Source organism: Phoca vitulina, unplaced genomic scaffold (genome assembly GCF_004348235.1).
Source record: "Phoca vitulina isolate PV1807 unplaced genomic scaffold, GSC_HSeal_1.0 scaffold19, whole genome shotgun sequence".
In the NCBI taxonomy this organism is placed as follows: Eukaryota; Metazoa; Chordata; class Mammalia; order Carnivora; family Phocidae; genus Phoca; species Phoca vitulina.
This window is the reverse complement of record NW_022589722.1, coordinates 14,015,259-14,034,504: the sequence shown is the minus strand read 5'-3', so window position 1 is coordinate 14,034,504 and position 19,246 is coordinate 14,015,259. Positions and strand designations below refer to the sequence as shown.

At 34.1% G+C, this 19,246-nt stretch overlaps 1 protein-coding gene across 3 annotated transcripts in view; it reads right to left on the bottom strand.

The window, feature by feature from the left end:
• Positions 1 to 3,691: 3,691 nt before the first annotated feature.
• The window catches only part of SCYL2 (SCY1 like pseudokinase 2), a 57,004-nt gene continuing 41,449 nt past the window's right edge, over positions 3,692 to 19,246 (bottom strand). For all 3 annotated transcript variants that reach the window (XM_032416347.1, XM_032416349.1, XM_032416348.1), the window contains 7 exons: positions 17,247 to 17,379; positions 15,337 to 15,455; positions 11,379 to 11,479; positions 9,520 to 9,586; positions 8,669 to 8,764; positions 7,560 to 7,679; positions 3,692 to 6,538 (listed from right to left, as the gene is read on the bottom strand). In XM_032416347.1, the coding sequence (XP_032272238.1) occupies positions 5,894 to 6,538; positions 7,560 to 7,679; positions 8,669 to 8,764; positions 9,520 to 9,586; positions 11,379 to 11,479; positions 15,337 to 15,455; positions 17,247 to 17,379 (1,281 nt within the window). In that variant the 3' untranslated portion in view covers positions 3,692 to 5,893. The remainder of the gene's footprint in view (positions 6,539 to 7,559; positions 7,680 to 8,668; positions 8,765 to 9,519; positions 9,587 to 11,378; positions 11,480 to 15,336; positions 15,456 to 17,246; positions 17,380 to 19,246) is intronic.

The window sequence follows — 19,246 nt, the reverse complement described above, 5'->3', positions numbered from 1 at the left end:
AGTGAACCATTGTCATCCCTGGCATGAATTTAAGTTTCACAATACAGTCCAAAGCTAAGTGTGGTAAAGGAACTGGATGTGTAGCCAAAGGTGCCCAGACACAAAGGTCTCCATAGAGGGCTTAATTTCATTCACAATTTCTAGAGAAATGGACTGATTACTCAATTTTTTGGCCTCTTCCATACATTTCTCAAAAATGAGATTCTGAACATTGGGCAATAGAGTTAGTTAAAGGTTGTTCTCTGACAAGTACCTGGGGCACAGGTATTATTGCTGATTAAGGGCACGTGCATAATCACTGGTGCTGGGAGAGAGAGGACATCCCTTCTGAAAGTGGAGCAGTCTAATGAGGATATTGCTTCAGGGAGAGGCCTTGCCCCCTCTTCACAAAAGTGATCTTAAGAGTACCTACTGTTACGAACCATGAGAGACTATGGACTCAGAAACAAACTGAGGGTTCTAGAGGGGAGGGGGGTGGGGGGATGGGTTAGCCTGGTGATGGGTATTAAAGAGGGCACGTACTGAATGGAGCACTGGGTGTTACATGCAAACAATGAATCATGGAACACTACAGCAAAAACTAATGATGTAATGTATGGTGATTAACATAATAAAATAAAAATTAAAAAAAAAAAGAGTACCTACTGCTAGAGACAAGATTTTCTTAAAAACAAGTTTGGATCTGTTTCAACACATGAACAAATGTATAAATCATGCCACCTCCATACAGCATGAATGCTATCATTTTAGCTTGAAATTTTTTAAAAGCATACCCAAAAAACCCCAACTTTATCTGGCTCCAGTCCTATGCACTCTTATGCTTCTAGTGTCCCCTGAAAATGCCCCATATCAGACTTTCATTTGATCATTGCATTTAGAAAAACTGGCAAGCTTAAGGACAGAGACTTAGAAGAGACCTGTATGAATGTTGATTCCTACCTTCAAACTCTAGACATTAAAGTCTCAGTCTCACTGACTCATTTATAAGGTGACTTTCCAAGCAACCGAGGCCACTTGAACAAAGGAACACAGAAAAAGTAGAAGGAAAAAGATAAAAATTGGAACTGCATCAAAAAGGAATAATTAAAGTAGCTAAACCATATTTCCACTATGAGCACATTTCAAAAGAACTTTTAGGAAGGAAAGTTTTCATATAGGCTAGGTATATATAATCAACCCCATTATCACTTTTGCTAGCAGCGTAAATGTATATCCTATGGCCCCATTTTTAAATGGCTTAGTAATAACATAGAGTTGTCAAATCATTCAGGTGTACACCTGAAACTAATGTAACATTGTGTCAACTTTATAGTTCAATAAAAAAATTAATAATATTTTAAAATTTAAAATAAAATGGCATAGTAGATTCAGGAGTCTACCAGTAAGGGTGGTCAGGAGAGAACCCACAGGTATCTGAATGGGGAAACTTAAATAAAATAATTGTTACCCAGTATTAGGTGGTTAACTAATTAAAGGGATAAAAGAGGACTTTAACCTTTGAGTACAGAAGGAGCAGTTGCAGAAAAAAAGCAGCTACCTCGAGGCTGGGAGAAAGTGAAAAAAATTAAGGAACTAAAGACAGCTAGCTGCCTGAGGGAATGGCTGAGCTGTCACGGAAGCAGCCCACGGGAGCTGCTCCAGGGGGAGTAAGGTTGGGAGAGCCTCACGGGCACGCGGCTGGAACTCTCCTGCTGGGGCTGCTGAGCTCCTATGGTGAATTAAAACGGAGAACCCGGACCCAGAAGTGAAGTGTCTTCTTGCAGCTCTTCCTTTGCAGTGCCACTTTCAGGGCCCTCTATCAATGAAGCCTAACATTCTGCCAAGCTGTCGAAAGAGACAAGTTTATAGGGTCCAGCTGCAGCATCACAAAGCAGGGCAGAAAAGGATGGGTTTGGAGCTGGGAGAGAGCTAAGTTGGTAACTGCCATGGTTCACTCTTAGGGCTACTTAGCCTCTGTATACACCTACACAATGTGATACAGTTGCTACTAGCAACACGTGGCTACTGAGTCCCTGAAATGTAACTAGCCTGAATTGAGATGTGCTCAGTGTAAAACATATACTGCAGCTCAAAGACTAGGTTACAAAACAAAACGTAAAATACCTCATTAAATTTTATATCAATTCTTTGTTGAAATACTTTGGCTCTATTCAGTTAAAATATATTATCACAATTAACTTCACCTATTTTTGCTTTTTAATGAGGTTACGACAAAATTTTAAATTATATACGTGGCTTGCACCTCAAGTGAGTGGCTGGAGAAACTTGGCTGCTTTGGACAGAAAAAGTTTCTAATATCCAACAAGCTCCATTTTGGTGAAATGGTTTTTCCCACTGCACCCCCTCCTCCTCAAGGTTACATACTTTAATTCTGCTACATGTCTGGGTACTGCAAGCACTGCTAACCCGGCTCCCCCAGCCCTCCTCCCCTCCTCCCCCACAATTCAGAGAAGCAGAGAGGCTGATTCTGACCACAAACATTTGTTTTGTCATCTCCCTCTCCTTCTTCAATGCTAATTTTTTCCAACATAAATATACTTCCGGTATCAAATGAGTACTGAACACATACTTGCTACATAGAATAGTCTCAACAACTCCAGAAGAATTCGTACAATAAGCGATATAAAACATGCAACATGGTAGGGAGTATCAGATTGGAGATTAGGAAAAAAAAAAAATCTAGCTTCTATTCCTGGCTCTGACCTCCTTGGGTGAGGCCATGTAAGTATCTGGTCTTCTATTTCTACATCTGCTTAGAAAATGGGCTGAATTATTCCAGTTTTATTCAAACTACATCATGAAATTCTTTTGGAGATTGTAAAGATGTGTGTGTGTGTGTGTGTGTGTGTGTGTGTGTGTGTGTGTGTGTGTAATGAACAGGATAGAATTTTTAAAAAATCAGAATATACCACATGTATTAAAGACATTTTCTGAAATTTTTGTTTCAGGTATATATTTTATATACTGGTTTGCAGTGGAAGATATATTACTTACTAAGTGTCACAGTTACAGTTTGAAAGCCACCAACGTAAATGATCTCTTAAAATCCTATATAGTTTAAATTCTTAGATTCATTTTGCTCAAAAATTATTTCAAGACCAGTAAATCACAAAGCATAAAATCACAACTTAATATGGAGATTTTTATCAAAGCTAAAATTTATTTGGTGCATACTCTGTGCTGCTATCAGGTATTTTCACATATACCTTTTCTTTTAATCTTGTAAAAGCAACCATGTCAGGTATTTTACAGGTCAAAAAAATAACAAAAACCTACACTTCCTCAACTTGTTCAGGTGAAAAGAAGAATTATAAGCACTCCAAAATAAAAACAAAAACAAACAAAAACCAGCCAAGTACACAGTCCATTTCCATCTCCTTTTATACATCTTCTCACACATTTTAGCATTAGGAGAATAGGGAACCAACTCAAATAAAGGGAATCTTTCTTGTCATTTTTGTCTACAGGTACTTATTAAACCCACCAACTTTCTACTCTAAGCACAAGGGCTTAATAAATGCTGTCAATATCTGAAATAATTTTAAAGTGATGTTAATATTTTGAAAATTTTGTTCACATAGAAATACAAGCCTAAAAATGGCACTATATTTCTTTTAGATGTAATTTCCTTCTTTCTTTTTCTTTCCTTCTTTCTTCCTTTTTCTTTTCTTTAAGTAAGCTGTATGCCCAATGTGGGGCTCGAACTCACAACCCTGAGATCAAGAGTTGCATGCTCTACTGACTGAGTCAGCCAGGCACCCCTCAGATGTAATTTTTCAACAGGCAATGGTAACAGTTCAATTGATGGAAATGATTTAGATAAAACAACTTCAAGAAAACAGAAAAAGTGTAGGAAAAAATTTCTAAAAATGTAGCACCATTACCTGAATGAATTAGCAAATTTCAAGATGTGAAAATTATCTAAGAATTAAATATTTTTTCAAATAATCTATCTTTATATTTAGAAGTTCAAATTATATGTTGTTATATTCAGCTTTCCTTCTAATTAGGAGCTCAACACTGACATCAAGTTATTTTACAAAATAAAAAGCAAATTCCTCATAAACAGTGACTACTAAATTGTTACTAAGGAAATTCTTCAACATTAGGCATTTACTCCATATGTGAACTTTTCTCAAGAGAAAATTAGTATTGTGTTACAAACAAGACAGATAATCTGGTCACGATGTGAATGTATTTGACAGAAACATTTGATCTTCCTAGTGCCTTTCATTTCTTGGATAAATTTCTTCAACATTCCTATAAATCTTTTTTCTAAAACCATATAATAACAAAACACAGCTCATACAGAAACCAGATACAAAGCTGACCTTTTATTTTTTAAAGTACCCCCTTACTGAATAATGCCAGCAATACTATCACCAAATTACATTTTATAATCAAGTAATGTATATTCCATGTATATTTTTAGTGTGTGTGTATGTGTGTGTGTGTGTGTGTGTATACCAATGACACAACTAAACTTCATATGATTTATTTTAAATGATTGCTGGTTTCAGAGACTTAAAAACCACAAACTCTATGGCAGCAACTATAATGCATATATAGTTCTCTGAAAGATCATTTTTAAGTTATCACATAATGGTGAAATATAATTTAAACAAAATACAAATGACATTTACAGCATAAGGCTCTGTGGTTGAACAATCAGCACATCAAAGAAAAGTATCAGAGAAAGGCTTTAAAAAATAAAGCATGTTTCCTGTTAGAAGAATTTTGTCTTTCTTTCCTAAAAATGGCTAATTGTGGACATAAAAATGTTCAAACAAAAAGCTCCTAAAATTTCTAGAAAACAATTAAACTTTAGTTGCAATAATTGATGAGGTCCAACTTTACCATGATAAGCTGAAAATTAATCTGTTGGTAGCGAGAAGATACAACTGCTCGTTTTTAGAGAAGTAAAGTTTATTACATTTGAAACAATACAGCAGAAATCTCAAAAGTTTACTCATTAAATATAGTTTCTTACAAATATCCTTTTGAAAATGCAATTCATATATGCTGCAACCTCAGAAGTTTGAATTCAAAATGAAATATGAAGGCAAGAGCCAGAGAAATCATGTCAGGGGCTTTGTCAAATATCTATACAGATCAGTACACATTCTTCTGTCTGTGATACAGCAGGAAAGAAAGTGATTCTAAATATATCGAAGTAAATGCAGAAAAATACATTACTATTTGAGGCAGACCATGCTAAAATATAATTTACAATGATTAGTTTGCATTTAAGATGGTTAATAATGCCTTTAGTTCGAACCAATGAAATCAACGTTAAGTAAAATTTTGCAGTATTTGCTCAGTCTTTTGTATTGAACATTAGTTCATCTGAGAAGTAAATAAGATTGGAAAAAGCAAGTGACCTGATCCTTTTCGTTAAGTTTATCATTATCTCACTCAGTCATACTAAATGCAAACAAATCAACAGAGCATCAAGATTTTTCACACATTAAAATGAAGACTAATGACTTGTGAAGGCAGACTGTGTACCATGTTCATATTCATTTTAACATATGAAACTTGCATTAACCAGCAACTCAATTTTTTAAATAAACCAAGATTTACAAGCTAAAATAAACATTTGATTAAAAAATTCTGCTATTCAAGATACTCAGGTGTCTTTTTTCTCTTTGAGATTGGTAAGGGTTGGGTCTTTTAAAAACCTGAAGAGGAGGTGGTAAGAGGAAAAAAATCCTCAATGCTTTTAAAAACTCAGCTGTTAGGAGTCCATACAACTACTATGCTGGCATGGAAACAAGGTGTTTTCTGTCACTTCCCCATAGAAGTAGTTCCTCCAAGCCAACTATATAAAGATGTAAATCAGCAAACCCATGATTAAAATTGAAGTATTTCTTCAAAAATAGAGCAAGACACCTCACCCAAAAAGATCTTTTAAATCATTGCTAGCTGAACTGCTATTGGTCATAGTAGTTGGTGGCTGTGCAAAGTTCTGTGGGTTAAAGAAAGGATTAGCCTGCATACCGAAGGCAGATTGTCCTATCATGTTCATCTGTGTTCCCATAACTGAACTGCCCATACCTGGAGACCCTTGAGGAGGTACAAATTGATTAAGCCACTGATTTGGTTTCTGTTGTGACAACTGGTTCATGCTAACTTTGGGTTTCTGAGGGCCAAAGAGATTATTAAGAGCAGACATATCTGTGGGTCTTTGTTGAGTTGGCTTTGCACCAGCAGGAGGAACACTCACAGCACTGAAGTTTGGCAAAGTGGAAGGTGTTCCCAGTGTCATCTTGGTCACTCCAGGTGTGCTTGGACTACCAAATAAGTTCTGGTTTGTATTAACCGGCATGTTGAATCCTGAAGTCTGAAAGCCCATGTTAGCATTTAAGCCGTTGGTCAAATTTCTTTTGGTATTATCAATTGGTGTAGAAAACATCATGCCAAGGCCCATGGAAGGAACAGAAGTGAAGGTACTTGAAGCAGAAATTTTAGGGGTACTAACAGATAGGCTGGTCAAAGATGACATGTTATCCATCAATGTGTCTGTCAAGTCCTTAGTCTGAAAAATATGAGGGAATTACTTTATCTCCAAGATTTCTAAATTAATTAAAGTCAGTAAATGACAAGTTAAAATTAAGCTCAACAGTCTTTACCAAGTTAGCAAACCACAGCCCACAGGCCAAATCCAGCCGGCCACATATTTTTATATGGTTTTTACAGATGAACATTGAATTGAACATGAACGCTGAACATGAAACCAACCTGCAATCAGTTTGATGACAGGGAACACTAAATTTGAATTCCAATTAAATAAAATGCTCCCCAAAATAGAAATGTGCTCTTCTCATTGGTAGATCTATATTGCAAAAAGGATATTCTATTACTTTTATATTTTGAATTGTATCACAATTTTGTGGAAATTTGTTTTCTCTATTCTTATATAAGTACCTACAAAATATTTTTTATTTTGCCTCTTGGCCCACAAAGATTTTTCTCGGAAGAAGAATTTTAGTGATTAGGAGATAACAAAAAATAATTGAAAGAAAGCTTTTAAGATAAAGTTATTTCTGCAGCCAGTAAGAGTGTAAACTCTCTACAAGCAGGAACTTAGAACAGTGCCTGACATAACAGGAAATAAATATTGGTCTGGACATATAGTTAAGTATTCCTAAATCAAGTTACAGACCTGACTATAACTGAAAAGTCAAAAATTAAAAATTACTTTTTGCTCAAAAATACATAAATGCATAAACATAATATTCCTGATCATTTCAAGGTAGACAGAGTTACTTAGTACTATTAAACCTAGTATTTTTTAAGAAACCCTCCTATTCATATAATTTTCTCTTTATTGGTTACAATCACTATCATAAAACACTATACATTAGGCAAGCTATTGAGGAGTTGTTGGAAAATCCTTTCTGCCCATACTTCTTAGAAACTGCATTATTTTTATATAGACACTAGTAGGCAGAATAAATTATATACTTACTTCTTCAGTACAGTATGCTTGAAATTATACAAAAGTATAACCTGAAAGTAAGTATGCTTGAAATTATGCAAAAGAAATGAATTCTGACCTGTTTGACTGGAGCAACAGGTGTGTGTACTTGGGGTTTAAGAGGCTGCTGGCTTTTCAACTTCTGTGCCTGCTCCTGTTCTTTTGCTAATTTTTGTTTTTCTTCAAGTGTAAGTGATGCCTCAAAACAAAACAAAACAAAACATCAACTGGCAACTTCATAATTCCACTTGTTAAACAGAAGATGTCTTTTTTTGTAAAGTATGTCTTGGTATGTTTGACAACACCAAGTAGTTTGCAAACTACTCCTGTATTGGTGACTGCCACAAGTAAATTATATTTGGAATTATGATAAGATTTAACTTTAGGTAGAAACTCACAAAATCTCTGCTAAAATACTTCCAGCATAGAAAGTTACTGTTTTAAAACCATTCATCAGATTGACCTTTTTCCAGGCAAGGGGAATATGATTTGGTGATTTCACTTTATAAAACTGGGAGACTTTTGTTCAACTCTAATCTATCTCACTCCAAAAATACTTCAGGAACTCAACAAAAAGCTAAGGAAAACGTAAACAGCTTCTTTCACTGCTAATATCCGAATCAAATTTGACATTTATCTTTTTCTTTTATCAACCTTGCTAAACTATAAGTTCACAGTATGTTCTTACAATTTTGTAAACCCAACGCCCAGTAGCTCCCGGCTTTGCACATATAGGTACCAGTATTTGTCAGATGAACAGAAGAAAAATTGCCCTCAGCAGAAATTCAAATTTGACATATTTATTATATTGCATACTAACCAATACTTCAACTGAAAAGTATCACTTTATAATTTATCATTCAAAATCAGAAGCAGAGAAGAGCCACATTGGAATTTATCAAGAGGTGTGACTGACAAAGTGCAACAAAAAGAACAAAGAAGGCAGGAATCTAGAAATGTTACCACGTGGGAGGCTGAGTAATAAAGGAAATTAAAATTCTCAAGCCTGTTTATTCTCAATGTGAGTCAGGTCATGTTCCCATGATAATTTTTAAACTTCATAAAGATTATTAAAGCATGCTTCTTGTTAAGATGCTCAACAGTAGTATTTCCCAACTAAAATCTGTAGTTTACAGGAAGTCCTATAATATAAATCAGTGCACTATAAGAACAAGTAAAGAAACTTACTCTTTTATGCTTATTCTGTAACCCATCCTCTTTATTTTCTGATTCACTGCCAGTCAGAAAGTCTGCTCCAATGTTGTTAAAGACTTTGTCAATTTGCTGAAAAAGAAAAATGTCAACCACTTGAATGACATCAAAAAATTGTGATTTTACTGCTTAAAGAGCAAAAGCCCCTCAAATGAAGCACACTGTCAATCTTTATTTACAAAAATTAAAATGATCTAAATAAACTACCCTGTGACCCAGCAATTGCACTACTAGGTATTTATCCAAAGAATGGAAAAATACTGATTCGAAGGGGTACTTGCACCCCAATGTTTATAGCAGCACTATCAACAATAGCCAAATTATGGAAAGAGCCCAAATGTCCATCAACTGATGAGTGGATAAAAAAGAGGTAGTGTATTTATACAATGGAATATTGCTCAGCCATCAAAAAATATGAAATCTTACCATTTGTGATGACGTGGATGGAACTAGAGTGCATTATGCTAAGTGAAATAAGTCAGAGAAAGACAAATACCATATGCTTTCACTCATATGTGGAATTTAAGAAACAAAACAGATGAATATAGGGGAAGGGAAGGAAAAAATAAAGTAAGTAAAAACAGAGGGAGACAAACCATAAGAGACTCTTAACTATAGAGAACAAACTGAGGGTTGCTGCAGGGGGTGGGGGTGGGGTTAAATGGGTGATGGTCATTAAGGAAGGCACTTGATATGATAAGCACTAGGTATTAATATGCAACTGATGAATTACTGAATTTTACTCCGGAAACCAATGCTACACTATATGTAGAATTTAAATAAAATTTTGGAAGAAAATAAATAAATAAATAATCTAAATATCTTACCTGAGACCCAACATTTGTAACTTTTGTCTCCTCAGAAGCATTCATTTGATTTCCTATATCCAAAGATCTGGAGGAGAGTTGAATTATGACAAAACAATAAAAAGAAATGCTTATTTTTGAAATATTCATACAAAAATAGTTAATCCCCATGGAGTTTATTAGAATCTAAACAAACTGCAACTTTATTCTTTAAGGACAGTCATAATCTTTTTTATTATTTCCTATAATTAATGTCTGCTTGCCCCAAAAAAGTAACACTGCATATACAAGTCATTTTTTTTAATTCAATATTTGAGATTTACTGGAGAATTTACTCAGTGTGTCATAAAACCAGGCAAGCATGATTCTTACTATCAGAGAGCTTATAGCTCACTGAGAGACAAGGTATGATATGAGGAACTTGATGTGATTAAATTCAGAATCTGATTTTCACAATAAATGCTATAATCACTATGATGAGCCAGATCTAAGCCTTGAAAAATAGGTAAGATTTAGACAGGAAAAAGAAAAAAGGTTCATTTACACCTGAAGTATAAATACTAGATATTAAAATTTTCTCTTATAAATTTTTAAAAATTATTTTTCAGGGTTCTTATGTTAATAGTCAATCCATCAAACATAAATATATACATCACAGAGTATTTACAGCATACAAAGGGCTATTTCATGTCTTTCTACACCTGGTATATTTATTTCCATTAGCCTTCATCTTACACTGGGGCAGAAGCTAAAAAATTTCTATCTGGGAACCTAGCTCATAATTGGTATCAATTTTACTGATTTCTGATGTCTTTTTTTTTTTTGAGAGAGAGAGGGAGAGGGGAAGAGGGAGTGAGAGAGAGGAGAGGTAGAGGGAAAGGGAGAGTATTTGGCAGGCTCCATACCCAGCCCAGAGCCTGATGTGGGGCTCGATCTTACAACCATGACCTGAGCCAAAATCAAGAGTCAGATGCTTAGCCGACTGAGCCACCCAGGTGCCCCTAATTTCTCTTTTTACTGATGTCTTTTGGCTCAGGATTTAACGGGCATCCTAAAATCATGTGTTTTTCTCTGGGAAACAAATATAGTGGAGATTTTATTTTAGTAAACTGGAGTTTAATAAACTCCAGTAATTTTCACCTTTCCCTTCTTCCTTTGAATACTAGTATTTTGCAAATAACTTAGAAAATCCTCCCTAAAAAAAAAAGTGCATTTGTGGTATTAAATATGAAATGAATGCTCTATAAACATTTCTGGAATCAGGGAAAAGGAAAAGGGAGAAATCAAAACACCAGGGTTTCATAGATTTGAAAAATATTTTTAAGTGGTGCTCTTAGCGATCACCCTGAATTTACACCTCTAGTAGCTAATGCTAACAAGAGACTGTCTCAGAAATAGAATTTTCCTTATATATAGAAAATGCTAAGATTATATCATATTACACTTTTGTACTCAGAAATGACATTAGATTTTCTACAACATTCTATTTTCATTCAGTTCAAGTTAACATGTTGGAAAATTTTTAAATGTTTTACATGTGATCAAATTGAAATCTATCAATTTTTCACTATGCTGAACAAACTGATGGTCACCAGAGGGGAGGGAGGTGGAGGGATAGGTAAAAATAGGTGAAGGGGATTAATGATGAACACTGAGCAATGATGTATAGAATTGTTGAATCACTATATTGTACACCTGAAATTAATATAACACTACACGTTAACTATACTGAAATTAAAATAATAAACTTAATCTTAAAAGAAAAAAAAAAAACAAACAGAAATCCATCAATTTTTCTAGTACTTATTCCAGAAAAGCAATCATGAAGTAACTTTAATCTCACTCCGGGGCCATGTACAATTCATATGCAACCTACTTACTTCTGCTGTTCTTGCATTATATGAAGTTGCTCCAGTTTAGTCTTATGTTCAGACTCCAATCTGTTAAGCATTTCTTTTATGACGGAAATGAAAGAATTGAACTGGTACAACAAGAAATTGATACAGTTATAATGTTTCAGGTTAGCAGCAAATGTAATCTAATAAAATAATTCAACAAGTTAATCATAATATTCTCTATTTTTACCGGAATATGACCCACTCATAGTAGTGATGTCACAAGAATAGTATATTTAAACTCAGCATATCAGAGCAAGTTTTTACAGTATTTCTGATGAGGATTTTAAGTTCCAGAATATATGTCTCAATTAGTTTTATAGCCTGAGTTCTCTAACAGCTATTATTCAGGGGTCTTATAAATTTACCCCCAGCAGTTATTACATGTTGATTTTCCTAGAATAGTCCAAAACTGACCATCTGAATTTGTACATATCTGGAAACAACCCATTTAATAATGCATAACAAAATCAGTTTATTCAGATTGTTATAAAAATGACATGTTTGGCTAAAATAAATCTTTTTTAAAGTTAGTAGAAATATTAAATGTACATAGTTTAACTTCCAAATAATTATAGTTCCTAAAGTATATCTAATACTATGTCATAATGTAGTTTAAGCTTTGGTTAAATGATGGTTCTTAGGGTATCTCAGATCATCATGAACAGTTTATTTAACAATATCATATATCACGGGTGGAATCTAGAAACTGCTTTCTTTCCCTCCCAAATCTTCTATCTTTTTGTACTGGGTGCTTATACAACTCTTCATAGTTGGTTTATTAATATTTCTATTCCATAAATGAGGAAACTATGGCTCAGGGAGAGAGAAAGCAACTTGGTAAGAGATACTAAATAACATTATGGCAGCATGAGAATTCATTAAGTCTGTCTCCAGAGCCTGTGCTCATTTCTACTTGACACTGCTTCTCACCATGCTCAATCATCTGTTGTCTTACCATGAGAGTAACAAAAGGCATTATCTCCTTAGCAGTTTACCTGGATGGACACTCTGATTAGTTTTTTTAACTTTGTAATGAAGTATAACATACTAACAGAAAAGTATACATATATAAGCACACATACCAAAAATTTCAAATTGAATTTAACCTGTAGTCAGATGTAGAAAAAGAACACTGGCAGCACCCCAAAAGCTTCCTTGTGCCCCCTTCTAGCTACTTCCCACCTCCTTATCCTATGAGTAAAAACTAGTCTGACTTCTAGTAGTATAGTTTTGATTGTTTTTGTACTTTATATAAATGGAATCATTCGGCAGATCTTGTGTGTCTGGTTTCACTTGCTCAACATTATGTTTGTGAGATTCATCCATACTGTTGCATGTAGTGGTTCAGAAGAATTAACACAGTGGGCCTAGACTGCTATCTTTGAAAAGGCCTGCTTGCAAGGCTGGCCCTTGGCCGGTGTCCAGGAACTCAGATTTTAGGAGAGTTCCCATCATTAACTGATGACAGTGGCTCACTAAACTGTACAAAGGCTGTTTTATGCTAACATCTGCTTTCCTTCTGGAAGTCTGGAATTTGAGTACATGACAGGCAGATGGAGCTACAATACTTCACATATACTGTCACAACTCATTACCAGGGAGAGTAAGTATACTGAGGAGATGACTCTGGAAAGCTGACTCTGGTTTCCTCCAGACTTTGTCCTATAAGCCTTCTCCCTTTGCTGATTTTGCTTTATATCCTTCCGCCATAAAAAATCATAACCATGAATACAACTATATGCTGAGGCCTGTGACTCCTTCCAGTGAATCAATGAATCTGGAACCCTCTTTGGAAGGTTTTGGAACCTTTGGTCTTTGGAACCCTCACCCAACACAAGTTGTGATATGTTTTGATTGCTACTTAGTATTTCCTGTTTTATAACCAAATGCAAAATAAAAAATGTACTTTCTTAAATCAAGTTATCATTTTCCATAATGCAAAATATACTTAGATTATTTTAAATCAGAATATTAAATTAGGAACCCTCTCCATGAAGTGAATAGGAAAGAAGACCACACCCATGTTAACTATTGTAAAATACCAGAAAATATGAATCAAAGTATTTCTATTGATGAAAATAGGCCCCTAAAAAAATCAAACCATAAAGCTGAAGAAAACTAACATCACATTTCAAATGAAATTATATATTATAAGCATTTGGGAATATTTAAAAACACCCTAAATCATAAATGTGAGAACTAAGAACAGAAATGACCAAAAGTTGGACTTAGCTATATCATCATCCTATTTTTCCCCAATATTCACTGTTTCCCTTTTTTCCAATTGTAACTTCAACCCTGCCTTCCAAGATATGAAAAAACTATCAACCAAAAACTGAAATTTAGGGACACAAACTTTCAGAGGCTTACCCTACCACTTCAAATGAAATTTGGGTCTGATTAATTTTATAAATTTCTCTAACTCCAAAACTCTATTCACTCAGCACTCTCCTCTAAGGCCAAAAGCTTTCCTGCTTAACTCCCAGCTTTCTGCTTCCTTAATTGCTCTAATTCACTTTCAGTACTTAATTCCCAATCTTGCCTGCCTATCCATTTCTGACACTCCCTGATAAACAGTAACCAACCAATCCTAGTCTTTTTTCCATTTTACTCCATTAAACACCAGTTCTAAAGTGAATAAAATGACTTGTCATTACTCTAACTCAAATTTTCTCTCAGTTCAATAAATATTTTTGGTTTTAGCACTGCACTAAGTGCTGTGGATATAATAAAGTATAAGATATAATAAAGTATAAGATATAATAACCAGCCTTCTGGGAAAGGCAGACACATGAGTACATACCTGTGATAACTACAGTGATAGAGCTATGCAGAGAGATAATTATATAATAATCTTTGAATACATTACCTCTTTCATCAAATGTTTACCACATCTTGAAATTTCAAATACCTAAACCAGTACACCTGAAACTAATATAACACTGTACGTTAACTATACTGGAATTAAAATAAAAAAACACAACAACAAAAAAAGCAAATACCTAAATCAGAGAGCAATTTAAAGTCTACTTATACTAGTCTCAGTTTACCTCTCTCCCATTACTCCCCTACTGTATTTATAGGTATCTCTCAGTCAAACTGGATAATCATTTCCTATGGCAGATAGACTCTAAATTGGTTCCCAATTATCTCCTCATTCTGCTACTCAGGCCTTTGTGTAACTCCCTATCTTTGAGAGTGGGCAGGAGCTGTGACTTGCTGGTAACCAACAGAATTCAGCAAAGGTAATGGATGTCATTTCCTTGATTACACTACAGGATGCTGTAACTTCCATCTGTCTAGCAGATTCTCTTTCCCACTTTGATGAAACAAGTTGCCATGTTGGAAGGCCCATGAAGCAAACAACTGACAGTCATCCAGCTAACAGAGAGCTAGGAACTGAGGCCCTCAGTCCAACAACCTAAAGGAACTGAATCCTGCCAACAACCATGTAAGTAGCTTAGAAGCAGATCCTTCTTTCCCCCAATTGAGACTTCAGATGAGACGCCAGCCTTTGACTGTAACATTGTGAAAACTCTGAACAGATAATCCATGCCCTGGCTTGGCTGATCCACAGAAACAATGAAATAACCATCTAGTTTATGGTAATTTGTTATGTAGCAATAAATAACAGATATACACCACAGACACATTACATTGATTTTTTTCTTTGTTCATGTCAACTTCCCAGCCCCAAATTTGAAGTAGCCCAAAATCCTACATATCTTTCTATGTTCTAGTCATTTACTATCTCCCAATGAGGCCTTCAATAATCCTTCCAACTCACATACTCCTTACTTTGAATCCACAAACTTTCTTTTTTGAACTCTTTGGCTATTTTTCCTTGTTTTAGCAACACTTAAATGTAATATATTTATATATTTAGTGCCAAGAAAACAGTAAGCTGAATAAACTGAATAAAACACAAAACTGTTCCTACCTGATTGAGATTAAGATTATTTTCAATACTCAAGGGAATCAGATGAGGCAATACTTTTCCAGCCAACTGCTCTTTGGTGATTCCCAACTTCTTATGTGTAAAAGTACATTTGTAAATACCTGATAGAAAAGAATGAGACAAATTGTATAGTTCAATGCCACAAATAAATAGACATTACTATATCTACATGAAATCTCTTGATAATTAATATAATTACAAATTTTTCCTTGTCAGCGCCTAGACTGAGGATGTTCTTACATATGGATCAGAATGATTTCAGTTTTATCACCAGTTTAGATTTAAATACCATGACATATTTATCCTGAATTCTTTTGGCTTAAGAGCACATTTACTGTAGGCACAACATTAAAAGCCTTACCACAATGCAGCAGCAAGGTTACAGAATGACCCTCTATCCTGAAAACATCTGAATATATAGTTCAGACTTCTCAAATTTGAGACATCTATTTCACAAGTGTGTGAGTATAGGTCTTACACCTTTATTCACTTCTTTAATCAGACTTAACATGTTTGAAACTTTAATAATTTAATTCAACTCCACACAATCCTTCCCTATAGTCTCACCTATTTACTCAAACTTCAAGACCCTGCTCATTACACCTATTCCACAAAGCCTTCATTTGGTAAACTGAACACATTTGTTTCTCATTCTCTGAATGCTTTTGTTGTGTTTTGTATATGATCCATAGCCTTAGAACACACCATATTCCATCATTTTGCTGTTAATGTACACTTCACTTAAATACTCAAAGAGTAACTTTATTGAACACCTACTAAATGTTTATTCTCTAGGCACTTAATTGCTATGCTCATTACTTTTCCCTTCCCATTTTCTCACTGAATTCTCATAAGACTCCCATAATGATGCATTTTCATCCTCATTTGTTAGATGAAGCAACTTTTCAAAGTCAGTCCAAGAACTGACACAGCCAGGATTGGAGCTAGGGCTCTTTCCACTGTCAAACTCCTTCTCAAGAAGACTAATTTCGTTGAGCCCAAAAGTTTCATACCACATCCTATGCCTACAGAGGTCCACAGTAAATTATTTGCTGACCATTCTTACAAATATTTACTGAGAGCTTTTTCTTCAAAATTAACAGACTTTAAAATTAGTAAAAAGTAAACTTGTTAATGTTTTTGTGATTCTACAATTATGTCTGTTTCCATGAGTATAGCAGAACCTCAGAATTTCCAAACTGGACTGTCAAAGCTTTAACTAATAATAAACAATTTCAGAGTTTCTTGACAGAGTAATTTGTAATTATGCTGATATAATAGAATGTGCTGTAAGGCTAATATGCTTCATAAGCACATCACTTAATAGTGAAACATACTTGTTAAGATTTGGACATATATAAATTAAAAACCAGCTCTACCACTTATCAGTTGTGTTATCTTGGATAACTTACTTAAATTCTGGGCCTCAATTTCCTTACTGTAAAACAGAAATAACAGTACCTATCTCATTGGAATTTGGAGAGGACAAAATGAGATAATGCAGAAAAAATACTCAGCATAGCACCTTTTACAAACTGGGTACCAAATAACGATCAAGTATTACTATTACGACTGGTATCAGCATTTCAAGTAGCTTTGTTTGCCTCTCTTATTTGGTATCATTTTACAGAGAAAACTACATGTGATCATGATATTTGTGAAGCTAGGATTCCCAAATGTCTAATTCTTTTGTAAATGTCAAGGAAGACTCTACAGTTTTTGCTAAAATTAACACAAAGAAAAGTTATATCGTGGTATTTATCCCACCATTCCTCAATTACTGAATGCTATATACTTGAAAAAAGGATACAAAGGTTTTGTAATTTGGAAGATTCATTTGCATGACTATAAAATAATAAAGCTGCATCAAATGACATTAAGTTTTCAGCTACCTAAAATTCCCATGAGGACTGCAGGTTCCTTGGATGGAATCTGTTGCAAGAAGGGCAGGATATCATCAAGTACAAACCACTTATCCAAGTATTCCAAAATCTTTCCTAAGCACACTAATGAATTTACACGAACCTATTAAAAGAGGTAAATTGCATTAGTCATTTAAAGCTTTTGCAATCTAGAACAAAATGTTTAACTACAAATTTAATCTTATAGATATGTTAAAATCTCAAGAATAAAAGTAGGTTTAAAAGCTCTCATCCCTTAATAATATAGGAAATCCAGGTATTTACTAATTCCCCTGGACTTCTTTCAGAAAGAATTCATGATTGCTTTACCAGGACACTAGTTAGCTAAAGGTAAGGAATGACTTCAATTTTGTATCCTTCTAAATGAAGTGATTAAGATTTGAGAAGCTTTTCTATATATGTTTACTAACAATATTTCTTTGGGGACATCTGAATTATAAAAGGGACTACATTCTCCTATCAAGTGAGAGGATTTTACTAGGCTTCCAATACTTTTCTCTTACCCAGGCTTAATTCATTCTTAAATTAAATATTTCAACAACATGTAAAAACTATCTATATTTTACCCTACAAAAAGTTTCCTATTTCTAAATATATCTTTAACACAGATACTAAAACCTGATACTTAGGAGGGCTTTTATCAAAATTTTATCTATATTCACTTGACAATTTTGATAAATATTTCACACCCTATTTTTTTAGCTTGAATATGTTAAGATAGCATACATTCAGAAAAAAGGCAAAGCAAAAAAATACAGCACACTGTTAAATACAAAAAACTGGTGGTTGCCAAAGGGGAGATGGGTAGGGGGCTGGGTGAAATAAAGGGGATTAAGAGTACTCTTATCGTGATGAGCACTGAGGAAGGTATAGAATTGTTCAATTATTATATTATACATCTGAAACTAATATAACACCGCACATTAATTATATTTCAATTTTTCAAGAAAGAATACTTTGAGTCAGGATCCTATCAATAGAACTGCAGTTTCAAAAAAAAAAAAAAAAAAACTAAGCAAAGCAGAAATAATTTAGTTGGTTAAAAAAAGCATCATATTTCTACAAGAAAGATGGAAAAAATTCTCTGAAAAATAAGTATAATTGTTTTCTGAAATTCAAACATAAGGGATATTACAAATTCAAAAAGATATCTAATTAATTTGCTCTTAGAATCAGTGCTATAAAAGGAAGTGCTACATTTTTTGTAAGTGTGTGTATGTGTGTCAAGAGATGCTAGAAATACTAGTTTAATTTTTTTATTTTTAATATAAAATACTAGTCATGTAAGTCATGAGGAAATAGAACTCTTGGAGCATTTTACCTACCTCTATGTAGAATTTATTTTTATTTTCAGGAAACAGTATTAAAATACAATTCTAACTCACAACTCATGTTTCACTAATTTCCCAGTTAGAATTTTTTAACCTTAGAGGTCCATGTCTATGAATACAATTCAGAATTCACATTTGCCCCTCTGAAGATAGGAACTGTACGTGGTATATAAAATGCAAATCCATTCCAGAATTACTGTTCTAAACACATTCATTATAACTCTTTGTAATCATGTCTTTAATGGCTCAGTTGGCATCTTAAAAAGAGATATAAACATCCCCAGGCATTAATACACATCATTTAAGTATCAGTGCTTCCCACCTCACTCTGCATAAATACTTAGAACTGAACTAGAACATGTACTTTGACAAAATGTATGCTAAAATAAATCTATACTGCCATAAATACAGTGTGACTTACATGATTTTTATTTTTATATATTTATATATTTTTATTTTCTTTTTTTCTGAAGATTTTATTTTTTATTTTACTTTAAGTAATCTCTACACCCAAAGTGGGGCTTGAACTTACAACTCCAAGATCAAGAGTCACATGTTCTATGACCAAGCCAGCCAGGCGCCTGCAGATTTTTAAAGGACATTCTGAAAATGAAATTTTTAGCTGTATACTACCATCTA